The sequence below is a fragment of the Euprymna scolopes genome, chromosome 1, assembly GCF_053919585.1.
Source record: "Euprymna scolopes isolate OS-2025 chromosome 1, ASM5391958v1, whole genome shotgun sequence".
Taxonomy (NCBI): Eukaryota; Metazoa; Mollusca; class Cephalopoda; order Sepiida; family Sepiolidae; genus Euprymna; species Euprymna scolopes.
Window position 1 is genome coordinate 83,681,477 of NC_136482.1, and position 13,220 is coordinate 83,694,696.

Here is a 13,220-nt window from a genome sequence, read left to right on the forward strand (position 1 = left end):
ATGTTATTAATTAATAAAAAATAAATCTTAGAATCGATTTATAATCTTCGTATGTTGAAGTTATAGTTCGTAGATTCATGGTAGATTTTTAAAACCATAATCCAATCAGTCTGATGAGAAGCATTTAGCTTCGCAATACCATGGTTTCTCGCTTAGTCCTCTGTAACTCTTAGAGACTTTATTACACTATCAAGTCAATATGTAACTTTACTCTTTATCACCTTATTCTATATATATATATAAAAAAAATATATATATATACATACATATATATATATATATATATATATATATATATATATATATATATATACTGTGATTAATTAGTGTTTTTTTATAATATTCATTTGTTTTACATTTAAATTCACAAAACAGCACAATAACTAATATTTATGTTAATAAATTTACGATTTAGAACTAAAATTATATAACAAATCCGTACCTTTTTAAAGCATTCTTTCCTCATATATATAATATAAAAAATATTTAGACTTTTATCAAAATAGGGGAAAGTTATTTTTAAACAACAAAATCTCGTCGTCAAAGTCGGCTCCTTTGACATGACATAACAGCTTATAAGTTGAAAACAAAAAATAGTTACCCCATATGAAAAAATATTTTCGTTCTTTTTTTGTTCTGACAAATTAGCGTGTTTATGATAGGCAAATTAAACAAATCAAATGTATTGAAAAATTTGCTAACTAATGAATTTAACAAATTATTTAAGAAGGGATTTTAGTTTCTGTGTATGGAAAACTTGTATACATAATTTTGCTTTGTTCATGTGCATAGTTTTTGAACGCCTCCAGCCACCACAAAATGGAAGTAGTCCATGTTCAGTGTGCTTGCTCTATCCTTTAAATTCGATCTCTTGGTTAAATCTCCAAAGTAGATGTCTGACGATATTGCAATCTATGTATAATCGAGCATACATTTTGAGAGGGAGCTCCAATGTTTCAGACATGTTTCCTGCCAGAACATAAAAATAGTACATGAGGCATAGTCTGAAGCTTCTCTCTGACTGGAGCAAATGACGAATGGTTCAGTTGAAAACGGGGTTTGTTACAATCAAATAAAATGCGGATCCAAAATCTGTTTTCTGGATTTTGGACATAAATTAGAACCTAACAATATCTTCCTCAATCAATCGATATGCATGATCTGTATCATTTGAAATATTGTGACCTTGCTTAGGGGAGCGAGTGCAATTTCTTCTAGGCGATTACTACAGATACCAGTAAAAGATTACTGCATATATCTTTCGTTTTTCTTTAAATTCTGAAACAATAAACAATTATAATGATTTATTGATCAAATTTAATTCAGCACTAAAGCTGTTTTGTATGAAGATGGTTTGATGTTACAAGTACATAATTCCTCCAATAATATTAATGTATAAGCGAATATAGAGGTTCTGGTTGGATTTGAACCCGGTTTACCGACTTTATAATTGGTCAAAATTAGATCATCTCTGTATGTAGCATATACATATATATAATACATGTGTATGTGTAAAAAAGAAAGATATATGCATATATAACAAAGAATGTTAATATATATCAAACTATGTTAGTGCATGGATAGCTGTCGATGATCATATTGAAATGATGATAAATCTAGACAAATGAAATAACAAAGAAGCTTCGTGTTGCAGACGGATCAAATTTGCACCTAATGACCGAATCCACTTATGAACACAAAACCGCACTATCAACTGATCTAAGTCACCCATCCAAGCATAGATCAGAGGTATGAATCATCATTATATAGCAAATATCCTTGCCATTTCCTGCTCAGAATATTTCATATTTTGTTCAACTTCTGAATTCAAGTACAGATAACTCTGTTAAACTAGGAAAACAATACTATATCTGTAAATTTTATTTATATATACAAAAGATTTCACATGTTAATTGTCTATAAGAATTTATTAAGATTCACTTGTATTGTTGAAAAATAAAATAAATTGGTTTGTAAATAATTCCGTAGATATTTAACATTTCCAGATTTTTCAGAAGATTGAATGCTTTTGTTAAATTGTTGTAGTATTTTAAATAAGTAACTAGCCATTTAATTCAAAAAAATATCTAGTCATTTGCTGTTTTTAGTTAAGCTATTATTTTTACAGGTTGTCATTGACAATCATATATAACGAATCAATATTATTGATCAATATGAGTGAACTCAAATCGTATACTTAAATTGATTGCCTTTGCCAAATAGTTTTTGTGGTGAGAATCTGACCATCAGGACACAAAACCAAATATTTGTGGCCTGGTTAATATCATCAGTCCCTTAACCATTCAATTAAACTCTCTACAACAATTCCAGTGCTCTCTTGTAGCATTGAGCCAACTACTGAGCTCTGAACTAATATAATCTTTCGTCGGTTTTGGACTATTTGTATCATAGGCTTAGAACATTTTAAATGATTTAGCAGGATCTCAAAAATATCTTTCAGAAATTTTTTTTTTAGATGAATATTGATAATTTGTATTATTTTGACGACTACCCTCATCTTAAATGTTATTCTCCCAACGTTTTGGCCGATGTAAGGTCTGATCATTTGCAGGTGCTTCTTGTCGAGTAATAATCCGTTCTTAATGATAATCTTCTGGGAGTTGAAGGTTTAGTCCTCAGTACAGGCAATACTATCTGGTCGGGGCTGACAGAAAAAAAAAGCAAGCTAACCTTATAAACGACTCCATTCAAAATTTTCATGTTCAACATGGTGTAACTGAAGAAGGTCTGCGATTATTTCGGATTGATCGTTATGAGAATAAAAATCAAAGATCTGAACAGAATTGTGACTCATCCAAATAATAAGGAACCTCAAAAATGCTTCCATAGTTTAATTTTAATTTAATAATAAATTTTAATTTTTCTTGGGGGTTTTACTGTTACAGAACACATATGGGTGCATATGAAAATAGCAGCAGCCAAAGGATAGCTGACCATCAAGAATATTGGTATCAGTCGCCATTAAAGCAAATTAGCAAGTGTGTGTGTGAGCTTACATCACAAGAAAAGGAGAGAAAAATACAGCATGTGGTTGAGAAGAAGCAACGTGTGTACCATCAAAGATGGACGTGTAAAGTCAAGGGAAAGAAAGCTCTGGTTGAGGCTGGCGGAGAAAGAGACTTTTAAAAAGCATATATGTGTGCGAAAAGACTTTGGAAATATAATGAAATGCATTGTTTGGAAAGAACCATGAATAAATGCATTTTATTTGCACTTTAAAAAATTGCTGAATTAGATTTTTGTTTCTTTCAATACCCACGTTACATTATATTTATTTTTTCCCCTTTACTTGTTACATAAGCTCATGCATACTTACTAATTGACATACGTGCTATAAAAGCTGCTCTTGCTGCTAATGTTTTCACTAGTCAGCTATCCTTTGACTGCTGCTGATATTTTCATACGCACTTATACATGCTCTGTTACATTACATCGTCTGAATCTCTACGTGTATATTGTGCAGCTCTCCTCTGAATCATAGCTTAAATTAATGGTTCTACTTGGTGTTTGAGTTGTTTAAAATCTGTTCATATTAGGCTTTGTATAGCTTTTTTTTCCTTTTCTCACCAGACAATCTGACTGATGTGATATTACATGATGCTTTTATTAAACCGATGAGTTACGTTTCTGAATTTTTTAGATAAGGATTGATAATTTGAGCTATTTGGATTATTTGGACTATTGTTCTTATTATGAATGTTATTCCTACAGTGTTTTTTTTACATAGATTTTATCTAGTACTTGATCTGTTATGCTACGGTTTGCATAACACAGAACGGACAAAGTACTAGGTAAAATTCAGCTCTGCGTGACACTCTTCTGTAGTGCATATTACACGAAGAATATAATTCTGGATTACTTAAACTTCTACCTGATAACAGTTAACAGAATGGAAGCATGCTTCTCTCATTGATTTAATAAAGATTTCCGTTCGATATTCCATGCAAATTACGAGTTTGACAGAAAATATTCCTGAATTCAAAAGATACAACCAAAAAAAGGTTGGAGATTACGTCGGCTGAAACATTGTGAGAATACCAATCAAGATAAAAACAGCAGTCTGAATAGTCCAAATAATACAAACTGATTCATCCTTTTATTTAAATATGTAAATATGTCATCTACATTAATTATCCCTTATTGCTTGATCTATTCATACCATCTACGTGAGCTGAGATCAACAATCATTATTGATAATGACTGCCAAGAGATTGACTCAGTATAACGTATTCCTTCCATGTGATTCGTTTCTTTCTTTTACAATTATCTAAAATTAGATAACCGTTCTTGCTTGTTAGTTCAATATTGATCTGCTAAAACTTACCAACACTTCTGATATGACAATTGCACCGAGAAATCTGTCATGATACACTCAGCATCATTTCAATTCTCCGATTGCATTCGACTAACATTGCACAGTCATCAAATCCTCATACAAATAATATCAATAAAAATAAAAATTTACCGACTTTTAATTAGCATTACAATATTGGCCGGTCAAATCTTTGTGAGCCTATTACAGAATCGGATAAATATACTAGTCTTTCGATAGCATGTCATGGTCTGTGGTTCATGCGAACTTGTTCACATGGACAGTTCAGTATTAAAGCACGTATCTTCCAAGTGTTCACTTTGAAAACAGTGATCTGTCAGAGATTCAGTTGCTGTGAATGAATTCCTATAAAACATTGACAGTTTTTGTTCAAACGGAAAGGAGAGGTACCCATTAAGACATTGAAAAATCAAAATTAGACACAGAACTTTAATTTTTTATTTTTACTTTTCAGACGTCGAAGGGGGTGTTGGGAAATGGAGGTTAATATCGGGGAGGCTTGTTTTGGAAGGGTACATCAAAGTTTTTATTTTATTTAATTTTTAAAGTTTATTTCTTTGAATTTCTTCCCCTTTTTTTCCAATTAGATCAATTTGATCCTTCATTAATTCCCATCACACAAAATCTGCAGTGACATGCATTGAGGCAGAAGGCCTATGACCGTTGGTAAAACAAAATGATGGCCATCCTTTATTCAGGCAGGCGAAATAGATAGGCAGAGAAGCTTTTATCACAAGTAAAAGTTTTTGGTGGTTATTTTTTTTCATTTTTTTGAGTACTTTTTTTTAACATTTTCTTAAAATCTTTAAAAAAAAACAAAAAAAAACGAAAGATGGTCTGTTTTTTGTGTTTAATTTTAATTTTCTTTCTTTTTTATTGTTTCATATAATCTGCTCATTCTTGGGGAAAAAAAGATGATGAAAAAGAAAAAAAGTAAATAAGGAAGATAAAAAAAACTTCATGATTTTGTATTTCACTCTTGAACACTCACACTGATATGGCCAACAGACAGACGTACATAAAAACGACAGGCAGGCAGGTTGGATTGTAAGTGAAGGGAAGCAGACATGAAGAGTTTTGCATAAGCGTTGGTAGGGAGGGCAAATTTGTTAGAGCTAAGACGCACATACACACAGCCATATGCATATAGACGCATACACTAACTCCTTTACGTCTTTTTAAGATATACATACGTCATGTTACAGCCACAGAGGAGGGAGGGGAAAACTATACTTAATTTTACACCTACTTAATTTCTTGGTCAATTCTCAGTTTCTTTACACCCTCAACACGTCCCCGCTCTTTATGCCTTTTCTCCTTTTTCTCAAATAAGATCTTTGGAATTTAATGAAGATACCCTGGATTTGCATGACATTTGGACTTTAAAAAATACTGGCATAGAATCCTCATCAAACAGTAAAATAAAGCTTTGGCAATGAATATATTTATATGATCTCTGAATCTGTGAAATTATTTATTACTGAGCTTAGCTTCGCACAAGGCTAAAGTATAAGAGGGGTCACTTACTGGGAGGGGGTGGTTAAACAGGATTGGCATGTTGACGGCTTTCTTTTATCAGAGAGATATTAAATCAGAATTGTATTTACACTTATCACCTGCAAGGCTAGTTTAAGAACCACTATTCAATAGCAGAAGGCTACCTATATCCATCCAATAAATAAAGTTATAAAATACCCATATTTTAGGTTTCAGCAGTCCACCTCGCATATAAATGTATATGCACACATATATAAAACTGTAGGTTTTATATTTAAACTTTTGCAATAAAATATAGAATTTTCAAAACAAAAATTTATTTGAATATGGAATACAAGACATCTAAAGTTCTTTCCTTAATCCATGGATTTTCGATGTAAGGCTCATCTTAGAGGAATGTATTTAGCAAAATATTTATTATGGATAGTCATAATTTTGCTTTTTAGAACATACATTGAAAATAAATTAAAGATAAAAATCTATTAAAGAAACAAACAAGAACATCACGAAAATTGGACTAAACAATAAAAAGGATATGCATCTCTATTTCCGGGACAACACTCGAATCTGATGCCTGACTTACATATCCTTTTTAGTGTTCCATCCAATTTTCCTGATGTCCTTGTCTGTTTCTTTAAAAGATTTTAATCCTTAATTTATTTTCAATGTATGCGTTAAAAGCAAAATTATGACTATCCATAGTAAATATTTTGCTATATGTATTCCTCTGAAGAGATAAGCCTTGCATCGAAAATCCATGGATTAAGGAAAGAATTGATAATTTCTTGTATTCCTTGTTCAAATAATATTTTTTTGTTTTAGAAAATTCTATATTTTATTGCAAAAATTTAACTATAAAACCTACAATTTTTAATTTGCTATATCTAGTATACTGAGCAACTTTATTTTGCTGGGATTGTCTTATATAAAAATATTTCCGCCTAACAATATTTTGTAAGACTGTGAACCACAAGATTAATTAATCTGTGATTTAATTCATCTAGTTATTCATATATATATATATATATATATATATATATATATATACTTGAAATCGATATAATTTTTAACCAGAAAAATAGCTGCTAAGTGGTCAAAATTGAAAAAGATGTCACTTGGAAGGCATAGTTCGATGTAATGTGTAAGCTCTAGGTATTCACCAATATACATTTATACATTTAACATTATTTTTAATGTTTTGCTATGCATATGGCGTTAGCTATTATGCATATCAAAACACAATGATACAGCTTTAAAATATTTAAACTAGTAACCGATATAAAATTTATATATTTTCGTCTATTCAAATATTATTTTAATAAACGAAAATATATATAAATGAACGAAAAACGCATGCATATATATATATATATATGTGTGTGTGTATATGTATATATCAATATATATATACTGTTTTGTTTTTAAATCCCCAAAACAGTGTTTCATGGTAAACAACTGATGATCCCTTGAAAAATAAAAAAATGGTATTATAGTAAATTCGAGAGAGTTGATGCAGTGATTGCAGGTGATTAAATGACTTACTGACTAGATGTTTTTTTAACGAATGATAAAAAGTAATTGTATGTATAGTTTCAAATATTAAAAACTTCAAAGACTATATATATATATATATATATATATATATATATATATATATATATATGTGTGTGTGTGTGTGTGATTTTGTTAGATTATTTAACTCAAACTCAAGTAGCTGTATCATATTAGTTGCAATATAATAACGTATTCAGAAGAAAGTGTTTAAATTACTTTGTCCTACTCAGAAAATCTATAAAATATTTAAGCTAATCATCGAAAAATTGAATTCACTTGAATATAAAAAATGATTCTTCTCTCTTCCAGTTATTTTTATGTACCAGTTTAAAATGGGCCAATTAAAAACTGAAATTACTTCACTGCATCTGACCAACGCCATATATATATATATGAAATGTAGAAAATATTAGATTAAAATTGAATACAATAAAAATTCTTCGTCAAGTCATTTTAAGCTTAACATTTCTTTACTTAAAATGCTAAAATGATGCATAATGTGTGTAATTAAAATTACAAAGATAAATATTATCTTTATATTAAAACTTATCTAGATAATATAAAGCTCAATATATAGAGCAATAAAAAACAAGAAAAAGTGATGAAAATAAAAATCCTATAAATTACAATATTTATAAATCCATCAGAAATTCAAATAATTATCATATAGATAAATTTTTAAACAATGGATTTAAAAACATATACATGTAGATGATGGACAGTAATAGAGGTGGCTTATCTTAACGCATTACTGCAGTTTCTGACAACGCCCAATGATCAGAATTGTAACATTCTTGAAATTGCAGCATTGTGTTTATTGTGTTTATCATGTTTATTGTCAAAAATTTGTTTTGAAAAGATAGCGATCCGATTTGTTTGTGCAAGATTTGCTTTGTTGAATTTTAAGAATTAGTGTTTTGTTATATAACATTAGGCAAAATATCTGACAGTTTATAAATGTTATTAAATAAACGATCAAATATTCAAATAATTATGTTTTCTATTTGTCCATAAAGCCAATATTTCAACCACTTCTTGCGCTTGTGTGCGCGTGTTTCCCCACTTCTACATGACTTGCATCTTATTTTGATATTTAATGTTTATCGGTTTTATATTGAAATGAGCTGTGCAATAGTATAAAATACTGAAACGAACATTTTAAAAATATTTTATTTGTTTCAATGTGCATTTCTGTTTCTTTTTAAAAGTCAGTTATTTTAATACTTTGATTCATAGTTTAATAAAAAGAATTAATTATTTTGTGATCCTTCGAAGTTTGAAACAGTTAAATATTGACTTTAAAATCCCATGTATTGAGAGATTTAGACGCTATTTACATCTGATTTTAGAGAGATTTAAATAACATTACTATTGCAAAATTAGTTATAAATGATGTATTGAACAAATCATACTGTAATAATTAAATTTATTTGTCAGAACCTATTAAAAAAAATAATTTTGTAAAAAAAAAAAAAACGAAGGAAAAGCGAAATAATAACCAAACGACCAAACAAGATTTTAGTTAGTTTTTTTATGTAAACAATACATATATGATATATCCTTTTTATACGTCTCTTCTAATTTACAGCAAGACTAATTGTTGCATAGCAGACTATGTACATTATTAATATTAAATACTTTGTCTGATCCTTACTGGGTGCCCTAATGCCAAGTATTTGAAGCGATATATAGTAAATAAATATAATTTACCCAAAGCGTTATTTTTTTAATAGGTGCATGTAAAATCATCATTTTTAATGTAGTGGACAATTTTAATCAAATTAGGTAAGGAGATTGAAAGAGCTGGAGGGGGAAGAGAGCGAGATAGAGCACTTAAGTGAGAGAGACGGGGGGAAAAGGGAGACGATTGGAGGGCAGAAGAGCAGTTAGAAATATTGATAATGAAAATATTTTTTATTAGGTTGAATTTTATTTTTTTTTTTTTTAGTTATTCAGTAGCCATCAGTTCTTTTCTTTATGAAACTTCATTCTGATCCAATCTACAGTGATAAACAGAATTAAATGAGATATACATATGGAGACAAAATAAGATGGATAAAAAAAACACAAAGCATAAAAGATACAATCACACACCCAAAACCATGCTGAAGATATAACTTCTTTATTAGAGTGTAATAAATGGCATGTTTGAAATATAGCACTGCTTCACTCATGAGGAAGCTCTTACTCTAATAAGAAAGTGAAATATCAATCCACTGCATGGTTTTTGGGGATATAATTTTTGTCGTATATATTATGGTTTGTTTTTGTTTTTTTTTCATTTTATTATATCCATACATTCCGTCTTATATAATATGTACACTAACAAACAATGTATGCGATTGGTGATCAGAAAGCTAGTAATGCGTTATTTTTCTTTCCTGTTATGACTTCTGCTTCAATAATATTGATGATGGCTGTGATCACATGTATGCACATTTTTGCAAAAGATAAATCCTGTCTACCTTGCAGAGTTAGATGTTAGAAAGGCCAGAGATATATTCTCAGAGAAATTATTCATGAGTACCATTTTATATTTAATATATATTTCTTTGGTATATTTTTTGCTGCTTAATTTTCCTTTTCTTTATTTTCTTTATTTTTTTTTGTTTTTCATGGTTTGATTAAAAAAAATTATTTTGATTTTCACGCTGAGGGATGGTAGCAAATTTATTTTATGTTTTTTTTTATTCCTTCATTTTTTTGTTTTTTTTTTGTTTTAGTTTTAAACCATTTTTTTTAAATTCTGTATTTTATTATTTTTCTTTGCTTGTGTTGAATGGCTTCCCGAATTTCGATATTAATATTTTTTTAAATTTCCTCTTTTATGCTCCTGGCCACCTCTAATCATCATAGATATTCTCTGTGGAAGCAAGTCTTCTCTGCATGTGGGGGGGAATTCGATACAAAGCATCCATGCTTGGGTTGGACATTTTTGAAACCTGAGATGCATTCTCAATGTCTTCATATTCATGAACGTACATATAGTCACGAGTGCCGAAGCCGTCATTGACCGGCTTCACTCTTGGGAATGGCGGTGGGGCAACATACACACTAGTCGTGGTTGTTCTTGGATTTGGAGCAGTCTTCACATTGCTGGCTTTGCGCTGCTGTCGTTGGTACTGCAGGTACATGAAGATTACCAAACACAGAAACACAAAACCAAAGGTGCACGTCGTAATAATGAGGAACTTGCTCATTTCATCAATCGCTGGTATTGAGATGCCTGTAACGAGAAGAAAAAAAAAACGATGTACTTGACTCATCAGACAAATAATGTGAAAGATTAAAAATAAGAAATCTAAATCACAAGTTAATTAATTCATTAAATATTGGACTCCTCAACAGCAGCAGATTGCCAAAAGTAAAGCCAAGAGATAACACGGCGATTGTTCTATGTTAAAAAAAAATGAAATATTTTACTAAGAGAAAGAATGTTATAAAAAGAATTTACTAACGTTAACAAAGTGGTAAATGAAGCAAAGTAGAATTATTCGCAATGAATATTTTTTTTATTTATTGCGGACTATTATCCTCATCTTTTCTTAGTTGTTTCACAACGTTTCGGCCAACTATTCCTCCGGCCTTCGTCAGGTGGTAACCGCGAAGTCCAAGTACTGCTTTCTGTAGTTGTTGTCATCTCACCACGTTTTGGCCAAGTAAGCGTCTGGCTGGCTTTGGGTAGGATTGAAACCGCTATCTTCAGACAATTCTCACATGGAACCGTAGAGATTCAACGTCTCTATCAACTGCGCCACGGGCCCCGAAGAGTGATCAAGGTTGAATTTTTGGGTCTTATAAATTCATGTTGGCCAAAACGTGGTGAGACGGCAACAACTACAGAAGGCAGTAATTGCGGTGAATGCAGTCAGGAGTTTAGAGTTCCTATCCGTCGCGGTTACCACCTGACGAAGGCCAGAGGAATATTTGGCCGAAACGTTGTGAAACAACTAAGAAAAGATGAGGATAATAGTCCACAATAAATAAAAATGAATAAATAATACTCATCTCAATGAATTCCAATTAAATAATATATCGCAATGAATAGATTTGAAATTTAATTTAATAACCAATAATACTGAGTAGCAAAACAATAAATAATGGAATTGACCTTTCACGTAGTAAACAAAACAAAGAAATAGGTTGTTATATATATATATATATATATATATATATATATATATATATATATATATATATATATACACACACACACACGTAAGCAGACAGAATGAGTTGGGAAGAGAGAGATAGTTGGTCACTGGACGGAGGTTAGTCGATACTGACTGGAGATTGGTTTGAGAAAGCTTTTTGGTGTCTGTGGTTCATGGAAGCATTCCAGCACACACACACACACTAGACAATGTAGGAACAAAGATCAATGCGTGCAAGCTCCAAGGACAAGAACGTCATGGAAATAAATGTTATACAAATAAAATATAACTTCGAGTATGGCGTTTTCCTTCGAAGGGAAAGTGCTTCATTTTATAAACCCTTCAGAATTAAGAAGAATCAGTGGAAGAAGGCATGTATCCTTTTGTCTGGTGTGCCAGGGACAAATATGTTAGTCGTTCTCTTGTTAAAAGAACTGCCCATCGTATGTTATTGTCATTTCATTGAATGTCTAAACACCCACGCATACACATTCACTAGACAACATGAGTTGCTACATGACATTACACGTTTATATAAACGCTATATAACACATATTGCTAGTTTTATACGCACTTGCTATATAACATGTATCGATTAAGAGACATCAGAGACACTTATACATATGCCGATATATATATATATATATATATTAGTGATGGGACGATGCCAAAATTTTTCCCGATTCCGATTCCGATTCCGTTCAAAAGTTCCGATTCCGATCCGATTCCCGATTCCGATTCCGATTCTTGTAAAATTTATACATATTTTATTAGAGATTTTTTTTTTTTTGTTTTTTCGTAAATTTTCAAATTATTACATAAACCCCTGGTTAATGTCCGCGTATATTTTATCTCAAATGTTTGCCTTGTAATTGATTAAAAATTGTAACACAACAAAACATTTATTTTGATTTTAAAACAAAGCTATATTGTACCAGTTCGTATTTACTGTATAACATGCTACTTACATGAATAGTGGAAAATATTCGAAGATTTGTAGGCAAAATAAGAAAACGATGTAAGAACAATATATTTAACAACGCCACTTAGCAAAGCCACTTCTCATTGTTACGAACGAATTTCTAAATAATAATATTACTATTATGAAAACCATTTTTAACGTGAGATTGCGTGAGCTTTCTGTGCTTTCTCTCGCAGCTAAATCCCTATTCCAAAATGAAATATTACTTTTATAGATTACGTGTTAGAACATTTTTTTAATTGGCGGAAAGAAAAGCGATCATTTAGAATTTAGAGTGTAAGATCAGTTTCGAATATAAATTTAACGTAAAATGATCATCATTTCTGGCCATCGTAATTCTTTATGGATATTAACTAAAGTGTTTCCCACTAAATTAAGTTCGGTTTGCAACGTTGTAAAACCATGTGTAATCGCTTAAAAAGTAGACACCCTATCCCCAATAAGCGCACATAATTTAAAATTGGTAACACACTACAGCTCATGTTACGTTATATCTATTTGTGAAACTGACAATCTATTTTAAATTCCTAATCGTTTTATATATATATATATATATATATATATATATATATATATATATATATATATATATATATTATAATCATGAGTGTTTATAGGCAATCTTTTTATTTCATTTTTAAATAGTTACGTGTAAAACGGTACGTAGATGTAAATAATG

General features: G+C 30.5%; 1 protein-coding gene across 1 annotated transcript in view; it reads right to left on the bottom strand.

The window, feature by feature from the left end:
* Window positions 1–9,965: 9,965 nt before the first annotated feature.
* The window catches only part of LOC145245728 (low-density lipoprotein receptor-related protein 5-like), an 847,618-nt gene continuing 844,363 nt past the window's right edge, over window positions 9,966–13,220 (bottom strand). Inside the window, exon 27 of the mRNA XM_080107325.1 lies at window positions 9,966–10,631. Coding sequence (XP_079963451.1) covers window positions 10,249–10,631 — 383 coding nt within the window. The 3' untranslated portion in view covers window positions 9,966–10,248. The remainder of the gene's footprint in view (window positions 10,632–13,220) is intronic.